The sequence below is a fragment of the Cucurbitaria berberidis genome (assembly GCF_010015615.1).
Source record: "Cucurbitaria berberidis CBS 394.84 unplaced genomic scaffold K460scaffold_4, whole genome shotgun sequence".
Classification (NCBI taxonomy): domain Eukaryota; kingdom Fungi; phylum Ascomycota; class Dothideomycetes; order Pleosporales; family Cucurbitariaceae; genus Cucurbitaria; species Cucurbitaria berberidis.
In genome coordinates, this window is record NW_024468938.1 from 1,749,264 (window position 1) to 1,768,966 (window position 19,703).

General features: G+C 50.7%; 11 protein-coding genes across 11 annotated transcripts; 5 read left to right on the top strand and 6 right to left on the bottom strand.

Annotated features, from left to right (window-relative positions):
* Positions 1–1,029: 1,029 nt before the first annotated feature.
* Positions 1,030–1,783, top strand: K460DRAFT_418345 (uncharacterized protein; the record flags this gene model as incomplete). Its single annotated transcript, XM_040937941.1, has 2 exons — positions 1,030–1,627; positions 1,685–1,783. The coding sequence occupies exons 1-2, from the start codon at positions 1,088–1,090 to the stop codon at positions 1,781–1,783; spliced, it is 639 nt and encodes a 212-aa protein (XP_040785805.1). The 5' UTR covers positions 1,030–1,087.
* A 402-nt stretch (positions 1,784–2,185) lies between these two features.
* Positions 2,186–3,306, bottom strand: K460DRAFT_407609 (uncharacterized protein; the record flags this gene model as incomplete). Its single annotated transcript, XM_040937091.1, has 2 exons — positions 2,186–2,877; positions 2,925–3,306. 2 exons carry the CDS (start codon positions 3,304–3,306, stop codon positions 2,186–2,188), a joined length of 1,074 nt encoding a protein of 357 aa, XP_040785806.1.
* Positions 3,307–4,187: 881 nt separating this feature from the next.
* K460DRAFT_357001 (uncharacterized protein) lies at positions 4,188–4,899 on the top strand (the record flags this gene model as incomplete). The annotated part of the gene is made up of 2 exons (XM_040932001.1): positions 4,188–4,296; positions 4,343–4,899. The coding sequence occupies 2 exons, from the start codon at positions 4,188–4,190 to the stop codon at positions 4,897–4,899; spliced, it is 666 nt and encodes a 221-aa protein (XP_040785807.1).
* A 1,376-nt stretch (positions 4,900–6,275) lies between these two features.
* Positions 6,276–7,152, top strand: K460DRAFT_407611 (uncharacterized protein; the record flags this gene model as incomplete). The annotated part of the gene is made up of 2 exons (XM_040937092.1): positions 6,276–6,705; positions 6,785–7,152. The coding sequence occupies 2 exons, from the start codon at positions 6,276–6,278 to the stop codon at positions 7,150–7,152; spliced, it is 798 nt and encodes a 265-aa protein (XP_040785808.1).
* A 421-nt stretch (positions 7,153–7,573) lies between these two features.
* Positions 7,574–8,544, bottom strand: K460DRAFT_432825 (uncharacterized protein; the record flags this gene model as incomplete). The annotated part of the gene is made up of 2 exons (XM_040938356.1): positions 8,265–8,544; positions 7,574–8,207 (listed from the first exon to the last, which is right to left on the bottom strand). Exons 1-2 carry the CDS (start codon positions 8,354–8,356, stop codon positions 7,574–7,576), a joined length of 726 nt encoding a protein of 241 aa, XP_040785809.1. The 5' UTR covers positions 8,357–8,544.
* A 448-nt stretch (positions 8,545–8,992) lies between these two features.
* On the top strand, positions 8,993–9,478 carry K460DRAFT_432827 (uncharacterized protein; the record flags this gene model as incomplete). The annotated part of the gene is made up of 1 exon (XM_040938357.1): positions 8,993–9,478. The coding sequence occupies one exon, from the start codon at positions 8,993–8,995 to the stop codon at positions 9,449–9,451; it is 459 nt and encodes a 152-aa protein (XP_040785810.1). The 3' UTR covers positions 9,452–9,478.
* Positions 9,479–9,884: 406 nt separating this feature from the next.
* On the top strand, positions 9,885–10,797 carry K460DRAFT_407614 (uncharacterized protein; the record flags this gene model as incomplete). The annotated part of the gene is made up of 2 exons (XM_040937093.1): positions 9,885–10,191; positions 10,307–10,797. 2 exons carry the CDS (start codon positions 9,885–9,887, stop codon positions 10,795–10,797), a joined length of 798 nt encoding a protein of 265 aa, XP_040785811.1.
* Positions 10,798–10,908: 111 nt separating this feature from the next.
* Positions 10,909–12,610, bottom strand: K460DRAFT_357006 (citrinin biosynthesis transporter CtnC; the record flags this gene model as incomplete). Its single annotated transcript, XM_040932002.1, has 3 exons — positions 10,909–11,475; positions 11,530–12,150; positions 12,209–12,610. 3 exons carry the CDS (start codon positions 12,608–12,610, stop codon positions 10,909–10,911), a joined length of 1,590 nt encoding a protein of 529 aa, XP_040785812.1.
* A 946-nt stretch (positions 12,611–13,556) lies between these two features.
* On the bottom strand, positions 13,557–14,903 carry K460DRAFT_357007 (uncharacterized protein; the record flags this gene model as incomplete). The annotated part of the gene is made up of 1 exon (XM_040932003.1): positions 13,557–14,903. One exon carries the CDS (start codon positions 14,901–14,903, stop codon positions 13,557–13,559), a length of 1,347 nt encoding a protein of 448 aa, XP_040785813.1.
* A 635-nt stretch (positions 14,904–15,538) lies between these two features.
* On the bottom strand, positions 15,539–17,578 carry K460DRAFT_432831 (uncharacterized protein; the record flags this gene model as incomplete). The annotated part of the gene is made up of 1 exon (XM_040938358.1): positions 15,539–17,578. The coding sequence occupies one exon, from the start codon at positions 17,576–17,578 to the stop codon at positions 15,539–15,541; it is 2,040 nt and encodes a 679-aa protein (XP_040785814.1).
* A 544-nt stretch (positions 17,579–18,122) lies between these two features.
* Positions 18,123–19,653, bottom strand: K460DRAFT_432834 (uncharacterized protein). The gene has a single exon (XM_040938359.1). It carries the CDS (start codon positions 19,354–19,356, stop codon positions 18,190–18,192), a length of 1,167 nt encoding a protein of 388 aa, XP_040785815.1. The 5' UTR covers positions 19,357–19,653; the 3' UTR covers positions 18,123–18,189.
* Between the last annotated feature and the right edge of the window lie 50 nt (positions 19,654–19,703).

Genomic DNA, 19,703 nt, shown 5'->3' on the forward strand with positions numbered 1-19,703 from the left:
GGCAAAACAATACTGAGGATGTGTTGCATCGATACAATGCTATATGCGTGGATAGGTTTGATGCCAATGTCCTCGTAGTGAGGCGTGAATGCTAGGAAAGGTTGTATGAAATCGGTGTTGACCGCGTGGTGCCGTTGTCGCTCAGTCACCATAGCCTGGTGGGAGCGCGCGGGTTTCGGATCGCCGAAGTGTATTTTAGAAATAGTGAAGGGTAAATCTGGAGATGTCAGTGGCCATGTTGGGTTTGTTTATAGATGGCATACCTTCGGACAGCCAGCCGAGCAAAGCACTTCCACCCTTGATAGCGTCGCGGCATCTGTTCATGGACATCGGCTTCATCTTGATCTTCTCTTCGACACTGGAATCAAACTGCGGTATCCCATCTTTGAAGGCACAGATGGGGCTTGGATCAGACTCAGACCACCATCGTAGAGATCTGTAGCAGAGACAAGACCCCTCCAATGTATCGCCCGCAACTGCGCCTGAGTATTGTCCTTGATGAGACTGGATATGCGAACCGTATCACTATATGTTATTCTCTTTCAACACTCCTGCCCATAAGAGTGTTCCTTTAGATGCTCTTCGCAGCAGTACTGGGCTGTTGTGTTGGATTTGATATCGCCTTCTGGTGCATTGGCAAGTTCGTGGTAGGTGACATCGAAACGAAATGTAGCAGTGTTGCAATATGATAGCCAACAGTTAGAGTTCGAAAGCTCCATGCGGTCGTCATGCGGCTTTAGAAAGAGTTCGAGGAGGGATTCAGGCTACGAAAAGTCTTGTTATTGTCGGTGGACGTGAGAGCTCTTACAACGCACAGACGCATCTCGACCAGTTGAGCTCCTTCCTTCTTGGAGCTTACGCAAGACAACAAAAACTCACATTAAATTGATAAAAATGTCATTCCCAAGCAACTCCTCTGATTCTCCTCTCGAGATCGAAGAGATCCTGAACCTCTATCGCATCTGTTTCGAATCCGCCGTACGGTTCCCCCCCCCTCCAATCGATCAACGAATTCAAGCGTAACGGCAATATATGGGAGTTGTATTGGGACGACTCTGCAGTTATACTAGACCGGTGGCCTCCGAACATGACAGAAGCAGAGAAGAAGGCGTACAAAAAATGGAACTTGTGCGACACATTTTGCTTGTTACTGCACGAGGTTTTGGAGAAGCATTTGCAGCGTAAACAAGCCTACCTCTCGTCCATCTTTGAATTGAACAATAACGTAAACTATCCAGGCTATGGAGCGACTACTGACTGGATCGCGGTAACACCTCGACCTCGGATCACCCTTGTCTCAGGGCATGTACAACCCAAAGTCCTCTTACATTCCGCCCTCTTTGTCTGCACCAAAGAAGGGGATCAATACGCCTTCGATGGCACGGGTGAGCAATTTGGTTGGAGTTCTTCGAGCTGGCTCCTCGATCGAGAGGACTTTTGGGAGCAGCATGCGGTAGCTGCAAAGAAATGGCAATGGGGTGATGTGAACTCGGAGACCATGCGCCGCATGATTTGTGCTCAAGACAATGGATACTGGAGCCTGATCATCTGGAGCTTTGATGAGATGTTTGAGAGCATTGGTGGGGTGGTTTTGGAGAAAATGTCCCCTGTCGCGCGTGTGAAGTATGTCCGCGCTGAGGCTGACAAAAGGGCATCTGCTGCCGCACGCGCAACTATGGGATAGGATGGTCATACCTCTGAGACAAATACGGCAGTTGAATGCTTTCATTTTGATCAATCTCATGCGGATACTTCACCAGGCTGCCCAGATGTCATCTCGTAGGCTCGTGCCTTTTAATCCCTTGACGTACAGTCGGGGACCTCATGATTCAAACATCTGCAATTATAGAGATCATTGGATTACTTCCGGCCTAAGCAAAACTTGGGTTCAGTCCGCCTATTTTCGTACATATCATGGGTCTTGCATGGCTTTGCGAGACTTGAGCCAGCGGTGTCGCACTAGACCGAAAGGAGTAAGGTGTTACGGGTCATCTCAACTTCATGCCTGCGCTCACATTTCAGTCAATGCGAAATATGCTAAGATATCTTGAGACTCCTACTTCAGATGACAAATAAGACACAGCCAAATGTGTGAATGCCCAAAGTAGCGAGATAAAACGTAATCTATTTTATGGGCTATCACCCGATTCACGTCAGCCTACGTCTCCAAGCAACGACTGTCAGTCTAAAGAGGAAGATGCCGACCTGCCACCTTTTTGAGAGCCTCCATTGCCTTTACATGCCCGTCTCCCATTGCTCTATCCATGCGGTCTTCGAGCATGGCCAGATCATCCGGACCACACGCGCACTGTTGTGCGCTCTCTTGTGCGCTCTCTTGTGTAGGGAAGTGAATGTGATCGAGGTCATCTCGTAGTTTCCTGAATCTATCTCTCCAATCCAAACGAAGCTTCTGAAGTACCTTATTCCTCTCTTCCTCGTTCATGGCCCTCAGTGATTGGAGTCCGCCAACCTCCCTTATCACATCCCACAACACGTTGTTGATCGTACGAGCCGTTATCTCGCATTCTAGACATTGAGTACGAGAGAGTATATGTTGGTCTGGGAGCTCATTGTATCGGCCGGCCTTGATAAGATCGTACTCGAAACCGAAGTCTGACCAAGTGGAGCTAGTTGTGGTGGTGTCCACCGGATATTTGCTACATAGTATGGCGCCTTGCTCGTAACGGTACTGGGGGCGAGATGGATCAAGATATAACCCTCCGCAAATAGACTCGTGCGCCTCTTCTTGTGGTGCGATCTCAACCACGGTGTGAATTTGCGCAAGAGACCAGACTGAGTTGTAGTCGCGACGCATCCGCATCTCCTGTTTCGGCACCGTGCCCGCGATGTTGGCTATTCGCAGACTTACTGGCAGATCTTATGCAGTTAGTAGATTGTCTTTCAACACTAGAAGGGGGGATTACCTTGAAACAACAGCGCAGTCATGCCCGTGGATATGTGAATGGTGTGCCTGCAATTGTGGAAAAATACAGCAGACTGCCTGTCAAAGGCCTTCATGTCGGAAGGAAACATGTCTTTGCGCTCCCCTACCCTACAAGCGGGGCGATGTGTAAACAAAATTGCGCCATCTCTCTGTAACTCAGGTCCCCTGGTTACGACGTGCCAGTGCAGGGCTTCCTGCTCCTCAAGGCAAACGATGTTGATTGCACTGTCCACGAATGCAATCCATGCAGGTAGCCAGCGCCGAGCGCATATATCCTGATGTTCTTCGACGTCCTTTTTTAGATGTTCCTCCGTGCAGTATTCGTAGTTTGGAAAGGCGGTCGTGGGGTCGGTCTGCGGCATCCCACGACAGCGCGGGCAGGTGATGGTTGCCAGAGCAGGCTGTTAACAATCCGGAAGAGCACACATCTGCTGCTTTTGATTTGGAGCGCAGCTCGATGAACAATACTTTCTAGGATCGAAGTTGGGTGAGGGTGCCGGAATACTGCGAGGACTTGGGAGTGCCTTGTGAACCAGGCGATTGCAGTGCAATGCGTGGCATGTAATCTGTATAGACGACTTTGTGGGCAGCGGAGGCATGATTCAAGTAGTTATTATTTCCCATTTGTATCATGATCGCGGCCGTAGAGATTTTGTGTGCGGGAGCGGCGGACAGACGCCTTGGCGGCACGCTTTCTCCCCAAGCGAAGCTGTTTGATATTCCTTAGCGTATCCAAGTGTACTTGAAAAACCTCATCCCCTCCAAAAGGTTTGTCGCCGCGCACGCCCTGACAACCATTACCCCTTCCAGCGCCATGGCACCAGTAGGAAATCATCTTCGGAAAGTTGCCTCTACTCTCCTCACTCTTTTCGACATCACGGTGCAGAACGGAAGCTGGTTGCCTATTGAAGACATATCTCTCTTTGAGGGCTTTAAACCTCCGACAGCTGCTGATTTGCAACTGAATGCAAGCATTTCCGGTACCACGGCTGATTCCAACAAAGTATTTCTTACAGCTAACATCCGTTTAGTTGATGAGTACCTCAAGGGTGATAAACCACGCGAGGAGCATGAGCGACTCCCACAGCAATGGGGCTCTAAGACACCACTTTGGCACCGCCCCAGCTGCCCTCCATCTTGTGATAATTTCCATGGGCTGGAGTTGTACCATGGTAGCAGAATAACACCCGTCTATAAAATGCTCATGTCGGATGGTGTTTTACGTTGGGGTGCTGGGTACAAGATGCCGCCGCATGTCGAGGAATCGCTGCAACGAGGTGCGCTCATGAGCAATAACTGCGACCGCAGCGCGCATTTCCTGAAGAGAATGGCTGAAGATCTGTTCTGCCGACGTAGGTCATTCAAGCGCAACTATAAGCATGCACTAATGTTTTGCAGTAGACCCCGGAGCGAAGGTCAGCTGGATGATCCTCGTCCCTCAAGGCCGATATACCTTCGCTTTTAATAAGCCATTCCGTGCAGTACAGCACTCTGTCCTCTTGGTAGATCTCAGTGACGGCCGACAACTCATCCTAGATCCCACCGGCGAACAATTTGGCATTCCGCGCGAACACCGGTTCCTCCCAGCTCATGAGTACATGAAGCGGTACATGGTGCCGAGCGACGATTGGGAGGGACGGCGAACCTGGATCCTTCTCGACGCGGAAAACGAGCAGGAAATGGTAGACAAGATTGAGCTATTCTGGAAGAACGCCAAAGAGACTGCAGAGAGCTGTGTCGAAGTCTGGGTGAAGAACATACTCTTGCTCAGTCATTCTTCGTTGGAGGTAGTGTTAGACTCTGGTACACAGTACATGGACCAGGAGGAGAAGCTATTGGACATGTTTGAGAGAGAGCTGGCCAAGCAGGGAAGTGGAAGCGAGAAGGAAGAGGAAGAAGAGGAAGAAGAGGAGGAAGTGGGCGCCATAGGTAACATGGCTGACAATACCGATTGAGCAAGCGGTTGGGGTTACGTGGGTCAGTAGTGCAGAAGGAACTGGCGATTGAGAGGGAGGCCATAAGAGCGACATATGATCAGGAGTTGTGGCGCGCAATCCCTCACAAGGATTGCTCGGACTTGTAATGGAAACAACCTGGCCTTATTCGACGCGTTGGGACACCATGGTCATATCCGTCGTGCAAAGGTACATTCTAATGATTCTTCACGCAGCCAGAAGATTTCCAAACAAATTTTCATATAGCAGATTCTTAAGGTGATGCTGCTTGTTATTAAATCATACCTGGCCAAGACATGCAAAGCTCCCCAGGCTGATTTCCTTATCTTTTTATAACTGGCCATCATCGTTGGTGTGATACAAGCAGGCGAGCCTTGCTGCAGACTCACTGTATATCACCATGCACCCGATACCAATGTGTTCAAGTGTAACCGAGAATTATAATATCAAAATTATCGATTTATGAGTCCTGCTCAAACTGTACATGGATAGTATGTATCTTACAATGTCTGAAGGCTGAAGCAATTTCCTGGTCATGCATTGAAGTTGCAGCCAAGAACGTCACTGTTGCCCGGTCACCCACCCCGCCAACCAAAAAGATCATAAAAGGCAACTTTGGCTTCACCCGGGTTCGAAAAAAAGAGCGAACCCCGCCGGGTTCTCATCCAATCAATCCCTGCCGGGAAGGTGGGAAGGTATGTGTGGAAGCTAGCCTTCGTCAGTTACGATCTTACACCATTCAACGTTAAAACAAATTACAAAGTGGACCAATCCTGGGAGCTGCCACCCCAGAACGCCGAAGTGAGAATAAAATTAAGAAATATATATACTACAATTAAGCTTAGCGTGGGGCCCGGCAGTGGCTGGTAGGCGGCGGCGTGACGCACTGTCGGCCACGAGGTGAAGACGATGGTCTGCCTCTGCACTCAAGGTGGATCATCACAAAGGCACTTGATCAGTTTTAGCTAATATCAACAATACCAGTTTCGTTCTGCGTGCCTTGTTTGACCAGCTTGCAGCGCTGCAGTTCTCTGGTACTTGAATACTTCGTCCTCGCTCGCTGCCTCGAGTCTGCATCTCCAACGAGGTTATCAGTCACGGCTGCACGTCTCTTTACATGACAATGGATTCTGACAGTAGCATTCAAGCCTATTCTTCTTATGAGTCTATCCTGAATCTATACCTATGCTTGCGCGCAGAAGGTGTGGCGCGGCCCAAAATGAGTTCTCTGCCTGCCAGCTGTGCAAGCTCTCCTTCACCTTGACGCCCGTGTCCTTGATACAAAAATCGCACACAGAGTCCCATTTCCTTGACCCCTCACTTCGATTTCTACCCTCAAGCCACTACACCAGCAAACCCTCTACACATCTCTCAAAATGGCCCAGCTACCTTCTGATTCGAGCACGTCCATCGAGTCTCCTCAATCCACTTCCCTTATGTCGGAAGCTCTCACCAATTTGATCTTCTCCTCTCGCCTCGAACAACGCCTCCGATCACAGCTCCTCCAGCTCACGAACCGTTTCCTCTCGCTCTGCAATGATGGCCCTCCTGTCGTTGTGTCGTCCCGCTTCCCCGGTGCCAAGTTCCATTCGCGCGACGAAAGCTACTTCTTGAGCTCAGGAGCCGAGTACTACATCATATCTGAAGACTTCTGGAGCAAGATCGACGGATCACCCTCACAAGACAGGATGTTTGCTGGCGAGATGACAGTGGAAAGCGATCCTATGCAGCTCGGTGCTTTGACGTACAACTGTTGTGTTGATGCTGCGTACGTACACTGGGAATTTCTCCACGAGATGTTCAAGAGTACGTTGCAATCTCGCCATGTCCATTAGTGATGAGTGATTGAGTCAATAGAACACATACTGACACGATATTACTTTAGAAGATCCGGAGATGAAGAGAGTGGAATGGGCACGCGTCCCCGTCCGACCGCGCATTGTCTTCTTTTGGGAGAACAAAATAGGCGACGAGACACGCTACCTGCACGATATCATCATCATTGTTGCATCAAATGGGGCAAGATTCGTCTTCGACCCCACCGGGTACCAATTCGGCTTTGGGGGCTATGTCCATAAGTGGGAGACGTACAAGAAGCAGTTTATTGATAAAGAAGGTGAGAGTCTTCGAGCAAGCGTGGGGACGGGGAGGAGCGTTAATCCTCAGGCTGCAATGGCCTCTTATCGTGGCTCAATGCAGGCGGCTCGGGAGGAGCTCATGAGAAGACTTTCTGAGGGTACGTCCCTGCTCTGAAAAGACTTCCTGGCTGGCTAGTGCTATTTTGTCGGAGATACCCCCCTTGAACAAACAAGATTGCCGCTTCTCTTGTAGAAGACATTTCTCTCAACTCAGCTCCACCCTTCCAATATGTTTTGCATATTAGGCTTGTAACCTCATTGCCATGTCTACGAAGGATGGGATCTTCAGGCTCCTCCCATCCTGCTCACTATATCCTGGTCAAGCATTCTTAACAGGCAGACAAATAAATTATGTCATGGTAAACAGGTTAAAGGCTTTGTGAATTGGTGAAAGGGTACTATTGACGGCAGGAAACTCCAGTATTTCTTCCATCTATGCCACCTCGACGAGTTATATACAGGTCCAGAAGATCCAAGAAGTCACCAAAGGCCTAGATCTCCCAATCCCCTAACTCCACCGCCTCTGGTCACTCTACCTACAAAGGAGGCTCCGCTAATGCGCTCCTGAGATAAGACGTAGGAGAGTTGTAACCCTTGTAGTCTTGAGCCAATGTCGAATGCCACCTGCCCTTCATTGTCTCTCGCAGTTCGTCGAAGGCCTGGGCCCAGCCAGTGCCCCCATGCCGGCCCTGGTACTCCTCTAACAATCTTGCCGCCCTATTGTCGAGGCTCTCTTGAAGCATGACGCCAGAGTGCTCTAGAAGGTTCTTGACTGTTTCGGAGGGCTGGAAGGCCAGCGCAACAAGGAGCAGCGGGCTGTCGTTCTCCAAGAGGTGGGGTGCATACATCATCGTATGACGACGGAAGTAGAAGTATTTGTAGGTAATGTCTTCGCGCGGGCCGATTAGAAGCATGTTGGCGTCGGCTTCTACGTCGACATCGTTGGAAGGAAGGAATGCGTAGTCGTACATGCTGCCGACAATGCGCCAGAGCGGAATGCGGAGGTGCCATCCAAGACGTGGTTTGACCGAGAGTTGGAGTTTTCCAAAGGAACTGAACTGGTTGGGTAGTTCCTTGCAACCCTTTCGGATGAGGGACAGCGCAGTAAGGTCTTTGTGAAGTTTGGTGTGCCGGTTGACTTTGACGTAGTATGTCAGAGACAAGTCCTTCCTGTGAGTGCGCTCAATGTTAGCAACTTATATGCATTTACGCTGCTGTAATACGTACTCAAGGATCTGTAATGGGTCCCCGTCGTGGTGATTCTTGCACTCCTGCAAGATGACTTTGAGGACTTGCAGTTGAGTGACCGGGGCTGTCATGGCTTGTATTGCAAAATGGTTTATCGAATTTGAAAAGGTTGAGTAGATATCGGGACAAATAAGTTCAGGTACTCTTTGTGGTGGAATTAAAAAGAAGTCATGGATATCGGCAGTATCGCGCTAGTGAGACATTTCCCGCAGGCAATTGGAGACACCCCGAACTTTGCTATCACCTTGCAGAACCCCGCCATCCCCTCAAACATCTACCAGAGCCGTCTCGAAGCTCCAATGACTCTTGAAAAGTACTGCTGCCACGATAACTCTGACGGCCGCCATTACCCAGGCCCTTGTTCGCCTACAACTCACGCTTTGGATCCACTTTTGTGGCCTGGGAAACAGCCATGCATATCCCGCTAAACACAAGCTCAACTTCCTCCAACTGATTGAGAGCATTCAGTCTACAACGAAGTATACGTCAGGGGATATCTGGAAGTTCATGCGAAACGTCAGTCAGCCTCCAGAAGTCCACGACCCGAATCCGGATAAGCTGGCCTACCCGAATCGCGCGCCACGCTTTATGGGGGTACCCTGAGACACTTTCTGTCTTTGAATGAGTATGAAGTCGATAAGGAGCTACACCGTAAGCAGTGAAGTCACCCCAAGCTCAATAACCACATGTGACACCAATTTCTGACCATGCGTAGAGCTCTTTGGCGCAAGCATCTCCTAGGAGCGCTCCTTCCCTCAACCCAAGACCCTGCCCTTCAAATACTCCATGGAGCCTATCCTTCTCCTACAAAGGGCGCTCCTGTCATGGACCTCTACGGCAACGTTCTCGGTTTCGACAGGACCATCCACCAGTACGGACCGAACTGGCGCAAGACTACTGGCTTACGTCTAAGGCGGATATCCAGAATAGCTGCATGCGGACACCCAATGACATTCGTTACCAAGATCGGACAAACAAACAAGATGTGCATAGAGCTGGCAGATCCGGGGTGGACAACTGCTGAGCGGTTGTGGGCCAGCGCATGGACGGGCTGTTCTAAGGGAGCGAACACAACCCCCTTTGGCAGCTTGTCGGATGAAGGGCTGGATGATCGCGCTTGTGTGCCGGCCGAATCTAAGCTCGTGGAGTTCTTTCAGGGGGTTTGAGCATCTGTACATACTGGACGAGAATGGGGAGACAGAGGGCAAGGACGCCTCCAAGTACAGTTGAGGCTAGGCCTCATGGACCGAGTTGTAGACATCGTGATATATTCAAGCCGCGTGGTGCTTCTTCAGCTAGCATGCGCCTAGGGGCATTCAGGTCCTGAAATTGCCAGATATCCACTCTCCCAAGTCAAAGAAGCCATCAAACCTCATCCCAAAAGTGTCCTTCTTGCCAAAAGATGACTGTGCCATAGTGAGAGCACGTATGCTTAAATGAGCTGGCAAGGCTGCTGGCAGCGTGCGCTAGCGCCAAACTCCATCTAGCATTGTCTCCTTCACTGTCTATACGAAAGCATCTCCTTTGCCTTGAACCTCTATGTTAAGCACTATCTAGACGCAAAACCGAACACAGTTTTTACAAACAACGAACTTTGCCATGGATAACTCCGCACCATCGCCCCCACTCTCGCTGGAGGAGGTTCTCGAGATCTACCTTCTCTGCTTCGAAGCCGCAGTGGCTGCCCTCCCACCATTCTCCCTCGCGTACGCAATGTCGTGCCAATACGACGACGTAGATGTCCCTGTTTGGATGCTGTGGGATACGGATGACCTGGACGATCCGCCTGCCGATCCCTTTTCGCTCTCTTTCCCGCCGGAGTATGTGGTGGATGGGTTGATGAAGAAGGACATGTGCGATTGGTTTTGCTTCCTCCTCGAAAGTGAGGTTGACAGGAAGCTGCGAGGTAAGACTGAATGCATTCAGCTGCTTTTACAGCCTCTGCCCTGGCATGGTAGCTGGTTGAAGCAATGTTGGCTGTGTTGTGACATTCATGAACAATTGGGCTAACTGCTTTGAAGAACTCTTCGGTGCAAGAGTGCGCTGGCTGCAATGCTGTCCCCGAATCCCCTTCCTCCTCGCCACCAGATCTGGTGAGCACCAGCTCGAAATCCCCACGCACTCCGTTCTCTTGGTGACGAGGTGTGACGGCAGAATGGCTGTCATGGACGGGACGCTGCAGCAGTTTGGCTGGCCACGTGAGACCTGGCTTCAATCGTGGAACGACTTCCTTACGACTCGAGTAAACACCAGGGAGCAGCCGTGCTACCTTTTTGCTTCCGATGAGGACAGGGAGTCGGCGAGGGAGCTGGCTACGGAAACAGATGGGGGTTTTTGGGAAGTGGCGCAGGAAAGGATGACAGAACTCTTCGGGGAGTTGGATTGGGAGGAGTTGAAGAATTTGGGGACTGTGGAGCGCGTGGAACGCGTGAAGAGACAGGCTGAAGATAAGTTTGCTGGTGCGAACGAGGAGGCTTGTGAGAGATATGATAGAGAACAAGGAAGAGAATGAAAGTTTAGATAATTACAACATGCTAAGATTCTAAAGACTGAAAGGAAAAGATGTAATGTATATGCAACATGATGTCAATGCTGAAAGTAAGAGAGCCCCTTGGAAGTTCCTTCAGTTTGCTGTCGGCGCCCACTTACTCTTGGCTCTTATCTTCGCGCCATAAATGTAGAAGAGGATAGGAACAGGCAAGAACGCTACACAGAGAAATCCTAGCAGGCTAGTCGCCCATGCCACTCCAAGGTTGCGGTACATCGCATGTGTGAACAGCGGGAAGAAAGCGCCCGCTATGGATCTCATAAACGTATTGACTGCAATAGCACTGTTCGCGTAAAATCCATAACAGTCGATCAAGTAGCTCATGCCTTGCCAGAAAGGGACCATGCAGCCGACACCGATGAGTGCGGTGGCTATAACTTGCGGCACCCAGGTGATGTTGGGATTGCTTGTCCAGGCAAACATGAAGAGACCGATAGGGAGGATGACCGCTCCAACGATCATAGGAGGAAGTCGTTCTTCGGGTATAGCTTTTCCGTGCTTGACGTATGATCGTGTGAAGTTAGTCGCGGTACTGTATGCAATGATGCCAGCGCCCAGGATAATCCCGACGATAAAAGCCGTAAAGGGAAGTTGTGAGACACCGAGGGACCAGTCACGTTCTTGGTGGAAGGACACTGGGTACTAGTGAAATGGTCAGTTGAAGCCGGTCCAAGAACCGAGGGGAAATGAGCTTACGGCTTCAAACAGCAGGTACACGATACCGTACAAGAAACTCATGTAAGCTGTCACGAGCGCCAAGATTGGCTCTTCCACTATCATGACAAAAGGCCTCAGGAGGGTGACATTGACAACGGTGTGGACCGTCAGCTTGTTCTCATCGGCCTTCGAGTGGTATTCGGTATTGCCCGTATCTTTCCGTAATTTAGCCGCGCGCAGCTGGAGGATTCTGGCAGCCGAAGTCTCGGGGATGACGAAGAGACCTATCGCTCCAAAAAAGGCGGCCATGATTAGAGTAAGCCACGAGGTCCATCTCCACCCCAGGTTCGACTCAGCCATGAATCCACCTGCAATTGGTCCTGCTACTGGTCCTGCGAATCCGCCCGCAGCAAAGACGCAAATGGCATAGGCTCTAGGGATAGGATCCCATAGGTCAGCCAGTGCTCCGCCGGTGGTTGCGAGGGGTGCTGCGGCGAAGAAACCGCTGATGAAGCGACCAACGCAAATAGTTTCAATGTTCTGGGCGAGCGCGACTGGGATTTGGAATAGGGCGAAGAGTGCCATTCCGGCAAAGAGGGGAATTCTTCGACCTAGGACTTCCGACATGGGTCCAAAGATGATGGGTCCAAAGACAAAGCCCTGAAGAATGGCACATTAGCGTTCCGTTTGAAAGGACAAGGGCGCAGATTGAACGCACCAAGACGAAGAGTGATACACCGAGCGTAGCAGTGACAGAGTCGACGCCAAACTTTTGCTCTACCACGCCGATGTTGACGCTAAAGATTGAACTCGCGAATGTAACTGTGAAGACCAACAGACCCATGGATATAGTGATCCCCCATCTACGTTTCGTCGTCCAGTTCTTTGGATTGCCGGGATCGTTGGGCCCATCGAAATCGACGAAGAAGGGTTTTTGTTGTATTGGTGCAGGCGTTTCGTTTGGTCCTTTCTCAAGATCCGCTGGTAGCACATCGCTTGTGCCATTTAGGTCTTCTTCGCTCTTTCGTAGCTTTCCGTCGGCTACTCCCTCAATCGTGGATGCTGGGGTCGAAGGTGTGCGCACCAAGGCGGGATCTGCGTTCACCTGGTGTGTCGGCATCGCGCTGTTGTCGTAGTAGTCCTTGTCTTTGATCCGCCCAACTCTTGGGGGCAAGAGGTGGGTTTATAAGTGGCCATGATGTATAGCGGGAACAAGGTTATTTCCGGGTGCAGTTAAGCGTCCGCTCTGCACTAGCCGCCTTCACAAGACCCACTCCTAAGTGTTGGACTATATTTTTCACAAGCACGAGAACAGATGGCGGGTCTTCATGGTGATGTCGCGCGATATAGGATTTCCGAGCAGAGTTGACGCTGAAAGAGGCTGGCTGGTGATGAGAACACACCTTTCGTGAGATGGGTGAGGTGGCAACGTCATCGGCGCATGACTAATGCGCTTGCTTTCTACTCTAGAATACCACCTACACCCATCAAATCTCTAACGGACCTCACATTGTTCATCTCTTTCATCATGCTGGTACACTAGAAAACGCCCTTGCGCCCTCGTTTGCGCTCAGGATTTTCGCGTTCCAGAATAAAGCTGTTCGCCTTCGCGTTCGCGCTCGCGCTCGCGCTTTCGGCCTCAGGATCTTACCGAGCCTCCTGGAAATCACGATACAAACAGGTTGCTCCACCAGCGTTAAGTCAAGTCAGCAAATTCTTCGACCTCATTGACGGCGATGTCACGTTTTTGATGGAGAGCGAAACGGTGCATTGTCCTGGGTGGAGGACCCAGCGAAAGAGAAAGGCAGAGATCACCGCACGAGTGGGCAACGAAGATTGGACTATGTGTAACCCCTCCAGCTGGCAAATTTTCATGTGACAAGATACAAATCAGGGGGTGAAATCCGATAGGAAAGGGTAAGGAACTGGTGAAGAATTCTACATTTTTCAGTATACCCATTTCCTTGAGACATGTTCCATTCTATCTACAGCTCTCCGACAACAGTCGCTGCATGATCTCCTACTCGCAATCTCCTTCACGCTCTACAACATCAAATCAAATAGCCTCAGTTCTCAGCCTCCTCATATCGGCCTCTCTTACGTCGACGGTTGCTATCCGCGGGAGAAGCCTTTCGCTTCTTGTGGCTCTGCGCAGAACGGTCGCCGCCGAGCTTTCCTTGAGTCTTGGCCTTCGTCTGTCCCACTGTCTTCTTCTTCGCCGGCTCGTCTTTCTCATCTCCGCTACCCCTTGCTTCCTGCCCTCCATCGTCGTCGTCACCTTCGCCGTACGCTTCATCCTGATCATCACTGCCACCATCGTCATCATCGTCATCGTCTTCGCGTGCTTCTGCTGCCGCCTCTGTCTGGTTCTTTTCGCGCAGTATCCGAGTGAGAGTGTAGAAGGAGTAGAGGATGTACACGAAAGAGGTGTATGCTTTGTGTTCCTCGTGATACCCCGTCAGGAACTTCGTCGTCATCTCTCTATACCGCTTCTTCATATTCTCGCCAGTTCCCTGGCTTGTCTGCACCTTGCCCATCCTCTCAAGGACTTCTCTGGGTGGCAGAAGCGCAATGGCAAGGGCACCGATCCAATTTTCGGATTTGACAACCCTAGATATGAGGAGGTCTTCTCCAAGTGTACGTCGCTGCGTGGTGTCAAACGCGTCCAAGAATCTCTGTGCGCAATTATTTGCTTCTTCCGTGGTGTATGTCTCGGTGGGCTCCGGGTTGTAGTTTCCTTGAAAGACCTTGTCGGCCAAACTGTCGGCGGCTTGGTCAGCAAGGAATCCGTCCACGTATGAATCCCTAGCATGCTTCAGCATGTGTCCGAGCATCTCTTTTGCCTCTCGTCTGTCCCTGTCGTCGAAGGCCTCCGTGCTTTCAACAAGCTGTCTGGCAGCGCGTTCTTTGAAAATGCGAGTAGCCTCGTTGTGTCTGTTGAGGATCGGGTGGTATTTGTGTATGATAATCGGATCATAATCGTCATCGTCTACCGCCATCGTTAAGTTGTTGTCTTTGAGGGCTTCCCAGGCATCAGCATGAACTTCATCACAGTCGTATACGGTTCCCTTCCGCCTCCACACTGGCAGAGCGCTGATCAAGTGTTCGATCACTTTCTTGTCCCGCTTGGGTCTTCGTTCGGCGATGATGCTCTCGTCCATGGAGACATCTTTCTGGTATTCAGTTTTACGGTTCAGGAGCCCTGCCACATCATCGTCATCAGCCACGAGCCCTGCATCGTCATCAGCCACCTCGATGACCTGAGCCTTCGCCGTCGTCTTCTTCTTCTTCTGGCTAGTATTCTCGTAGTGCTTCTCGACCCCATCTTCATTGCTTGCCTTATTAATGTTATCAGGGTGATACTTGACAATGTTCTTGAATCTTCCCGTTCTAGGCGCTACATCGTTGGCCATGGTTGGTAGAGAATCGCGCAACTTCGGCTTGGCGTTTCTGCTTGGCGTTTTTGGGGGCATTTTGTAAGTACGTACTTTTTGGGTAAGATTTCAGTGCACTCTTCGCTCCTGTTCGAGCTAATCTTTGGAGTTATTAGTACGTCTGTACGAAGTTTGCTAACATGCGCACAAACATGCAGTTCTTTGTCCCTAGAATGTTCTCGCACGCTTGAGCGTCCCATCGTGGTCTCGTGAAGATTCATTTCCTAAAATGTGAACTTCGATGAGACATGGCTCCCTGGTGTGGATATGCAAAGATTCTATAATGGTATGTGTCTTGCTTATCGACCTAGCATAGTCATTATTACTTACTCAGCCTAGCATGGCAACCGATCCTCCTTCCCTCGCCCATAAGCCCTTCGGCTATCTTAATCTTTCTGGCGACCAGGCTTCTTCAAATGCGAGAATATAAGTGCTACCACTAAGCTCAAAGACATAATGAGTGGGTTTTCAGTGCGAACATGTGATACAGAGAAGTTATATTCAACGAAAAGAGTGTCATGCTATCTACAGCTCTCTAACCTCCACCTCATCTCCATATCTGTCCGTCATGCAATTTTGTTCCGCGATCCAAACGTCTCCAACTACTCCATTAACTAGTCCAAGTCACCAAAGGCATCATCACCTTCATATTCAAAGGCCGTGTCCCCATCCGTCATCTCTACGTCGCTGTTACCTCGTTCCCGTCCGTGAATAGTGGTCTTGGCCCGTTTGATTGAACGAGTCATTGCGCTCTGAGACCTAGTGTTCCTACGTTTCGTAGGAGACGTTGGCTTCGCACTCTGCGTAGCAACTTTCACCTTCCGCCCTCCTTTGCGCCCTCTATGATGAATCTCTGGCGCTGTCTCCGCAACAGCAGTCTCGAGCTCAGAATCTGAGTCCGGTTCCGTAGCGAGGCCGTAATCCTCCTGTTCTCCGTGGATCCGCGCGGAAAGATGAGAGAAGATTTTTGTTACTTCGCAGGTGGAGGATCCTGGATACTTGTCGTGACGCAGATACTTCAGTAGGTCTGACACACCGTCCTGGTACCATATGTTATGGTTGTCAAGAAGGGCGTCGTTGCGCTTGACGTGTTGACCCAAGGCGGGCTCAGAAGCCAGGGTGAGGACCAGGAGGAGAACATAACTCTGCTTGCGATAATGGTGTAGTGTGGTATCGGTAGCAGTGCGGAGTAGGTATGGTGTTCTGCTGACGATCTTCCTCCAGAGATTGTTGTACCATCGTACCTTTTCCTCGCCGCGCATGCTTGAAAGGGCCCTTCGGCTTTCTACAAGAATGGAGTACGCTTTCCATATCTTGTTCGGGCGGTACAGGTCTGGCTCTTCTCCAACTTGCACAGTAATATCTTTGTAGTTGTAGCAGGTCTGCTCGTACTTCTTGGCTAGATTGTCGTTCATCTTGCCGAACACATACACCAGCATGTCATAAGCGGAAGAATGGCCATAATCGGTAAGCAGGGCACTCCCCTTCGCGATGCCAAAGTCGTCTTGACCGAGAAAGTCGAGCCACTCACGCGGATTGCTCGCGAGGTCAAGGATATGGTCGAACATCTGCTTGGCTTTGGCATCTAGTAGGCTATCGTCATCCTGTATCGATTGGTTGGCGATCGATACGTGTCGCTCCTCGCGAGACACCGCGGTGTCATGGAAAGGCTGAGGGACATCTGCATCGTCTTCCGCTTCACTGGATGGATATCGAACCTCAGAAGCTGAGCGCTCGGATACCACGGTCGCTTTCCCTTTCCCCTTCTCATGCTTCTCATGCTGATGAGGCTTTCCGGAAGTCCTATCCAGCCCTATCCTCAACAGGACTTGGTCAGAGACTGGGCCTTGAGACAAGAAAGTGACTTCCTCCTGCTCCAGCGGAACATCTAGCATAGTAAGCTGAGAGCGTGAAATCGTACGACCCTTCGTCTTTATACTAGAAAGATCGTGTTGTTTCTGATTTGCGATGGAAGGCGCAGATAAAGTAATTTCGGTTTCGCTTCTTCCGGGGTTCCAGTCAGAGATCCTGGGGCCACTAACTTGCTTGCCACTTCCAGTACCGGCTCCAGAATCTGGGACTTTCCTTCCTGGAGTCGGCTTGTTCGATGTTGAGGCTCTGGTGTAACTCTGGTAGGCTTTCGAACGCTTAGGGCTCGTGACGTATCCTTGGACCTTTCTGGTATTCTTCACCGCATGCATATCTTCCTCTGCCAGCGATGGCTCTATGTCCTCCCAGCCACTCTCGTCATCATCGCTTCTTGAATCATTCCCTGGTGTCTTGGACAGTCTGCGCTTGCCCAAGTCCTCCTGACTAGCCTTTCGTTGCTTCGCGCCCGGTGTCTTGGCTTTCTCTTTGCCTCTCGTGTTCCTCCTATTTGGCTCCGTCTGCTGAACAACCCTCTTCTTCACCTTCTTCTCTTTTGGCTCGTCCCCTCCGAAGCCGTCGTCTCTTGGTTCGCTTTCGATCTGTTGAGACATTGTCCTGGCCCGTTCTTTCTTCGGTGCTGGGGTGGCCTTTCGCCTACTTGACTTTGCTGCTTGCGAAGGAGGCGCTGGGTTCCTGGTCGTCCTCGGGGGTGTTTTCGCTGATAGCTCTTCGAGTAGGTTCTCTCCAGAAGAGTCAGGAAGGCTCGGCTCAAATGCGCGGCTCATTTTGAAGGTTGTGCTCCCGTAATGGCTATTGATGAGAACCTTTGAGGTGATGTGAGTGTGGGAAGTGGAATTGAAAGGGCCTACCAGCTGGGCCTCTTATCTTCTAAATGTTTGAGACACAAACGTTTTCCCTTTGTCTAGTGTAAAACTTGTTTCGGATCTAGGAGGTTCCAGCGTGAGTCAGAACATGCTCATCTATGATGTTGAACAAGGGCTCGTTCGCTACTAACTTGGAAATAGCGGTGCGGAATTGCGCGCCAGAGTGATGCGTTTTTCCGACGGTACTTGGTGGACAGAGCATCAACAATACAAGAGTATAAACACTGCTAATAAGAAATTCAATAAAGAGTTGTAGGACGGCACATGCACTTGGCTAATACCCTGAGTGTATGGAGGTCAGAAAGATTTCAGAATTCATGAGTGCATCATTTCCGCTACAGAGTCCCGTGCTCAATTTCAGAGAAAAAAACTACAAACGCCTTCCCAAGGTGAGAGTAAAACCTGCGGCCACCGAATCTACCATCTTCCGCATGTCGCACTATCCCTCAAATATCTCCAATCTGATATGCCCCTTTCGTACCTTTCCTGTTCCTATCTCGATCATCATGCCCTCACTCATCTACTTCCTCCATCTCCACATCCCTATCGCTCTCGCCATCCCTCTCTGCACCCTCCCTGACAAGATATCCACCGCGATCATACCTGTTCTTCACCCACGACTGCATATCGTCTCTCGCCTGCAAGTACGTGCGCTCCACACAATCCATCGGACGCATCTCCCAATCGCACTCAGCATGATACGTGTTCATAAGAATATCCCTCGTCGCATCAGCCCACTCATCTCTCAGCTCGATAGCCACCTTCTTGAACAGCTTCGTCAAGTTGTCCGACGTGAAGAACAAGCGGGTGAGGAAGAGTGGCCAGATTTGCGTCAGCAGGTAGGGCGTGTGTGTTGCGAATCGCTCGACTGCCCTGCTGATCGGTACGGCGTACTTGTGTGTCGTCTCGTTTTTCCAGGTTGAAGGGCTCATGGTGGATAGTTCGCGGTCGAACAAGGGGAAGAGGTACTGCAGGACGGTAGAGGCGCTGCGGGTCTTCATCAGCCTGTCGCGGTTGGACTTGATGGAGGTGTCGACCTGGCCGATGTATCTGACTTTGATGGCGCCGTAGTGCAGGTCGGCTTGTACGAACTCGTGCTGGCCTAGGGCTCGCATCTCCAGGTATGTACGACGCAACACCTCTGCCGCACTCGGTTTGGAGTCGCGCTGTTGCGTGGCCAGGGTTGCAGCATCTTCATCATGCCTTGTACTTCCAAATACCCAATCGTCGTCTCTGAACAGCTCCCTAGCGAGCGTAGCCGCGTCTTTTGCCATGTACTTCTTGAACTTGTTGACAACAGTAAGCACCATGAGCTTCACGTTCTCCGGGGAGTTGTCTTCCGTCTGGTTGGTACACTTCATTACCGTGGCGCCGTTGAATTGGATGGTTTGCTTCTCCTGCTTGACCTCTTCCCAATCCTTAGCCTGGACGTGTGCTCCCTCAAGGTTGTCTTGCGATTCCCATCCTGGTTGCCAGTCTACGAGATACTGGACTGTTCCATCTCGAGCCGTGCGCTGTGCGAGAAACCTGCGAATGGGATATTTGGTTGGCGTGGGTTCCCTTGCCTTCGCTCTTGCTCTCGCATTCACCTTCTTCACCGCAGCTCGTGGGGTCGTTTTGGCCTTGGGAGCCGCTCGTCCACTCGCATCTCTCGCCGTGTTCGGCTTTGTTCGTGCCATGCTGGTTGGTGATCGATGACTTGATGATGTTGATTGAGGAGATTTGCGTGAATATGTGTGAAGAGTTTCTCAGTCCCGCGAGCAGAATGTGATACTTATACGCTAGAAAAGTTTGCTATTAAAGATCAAAGACAGCCATGGAAACGGAAACTGAGTCATCCCTATGGAACCTCCGACAGTCGTGTAGTCTCATCAGGGCCATGTCTCAAGCATTTGTCGCAGTCCTAACAATGCATTCTCGAATGGGATCCGAATACTGGGACGTCTTCGGCATGGGAAGTTCCAACAAGTACAGAACGTTTCCGTCGAGCTAGTCGTTCCCCTAAGGCTTCATGCAACATACGACA

What these genes read in the sequence shown, in the direction of transcription:
- K460DRAFT_432834 (XM_040938359.1), bottom strand. Translation starts at nt 19,356, where the DNA reads ATGGCACGAACAAAGCCGAACACGGCGAGAGATGCGAGTGGACGAGCG.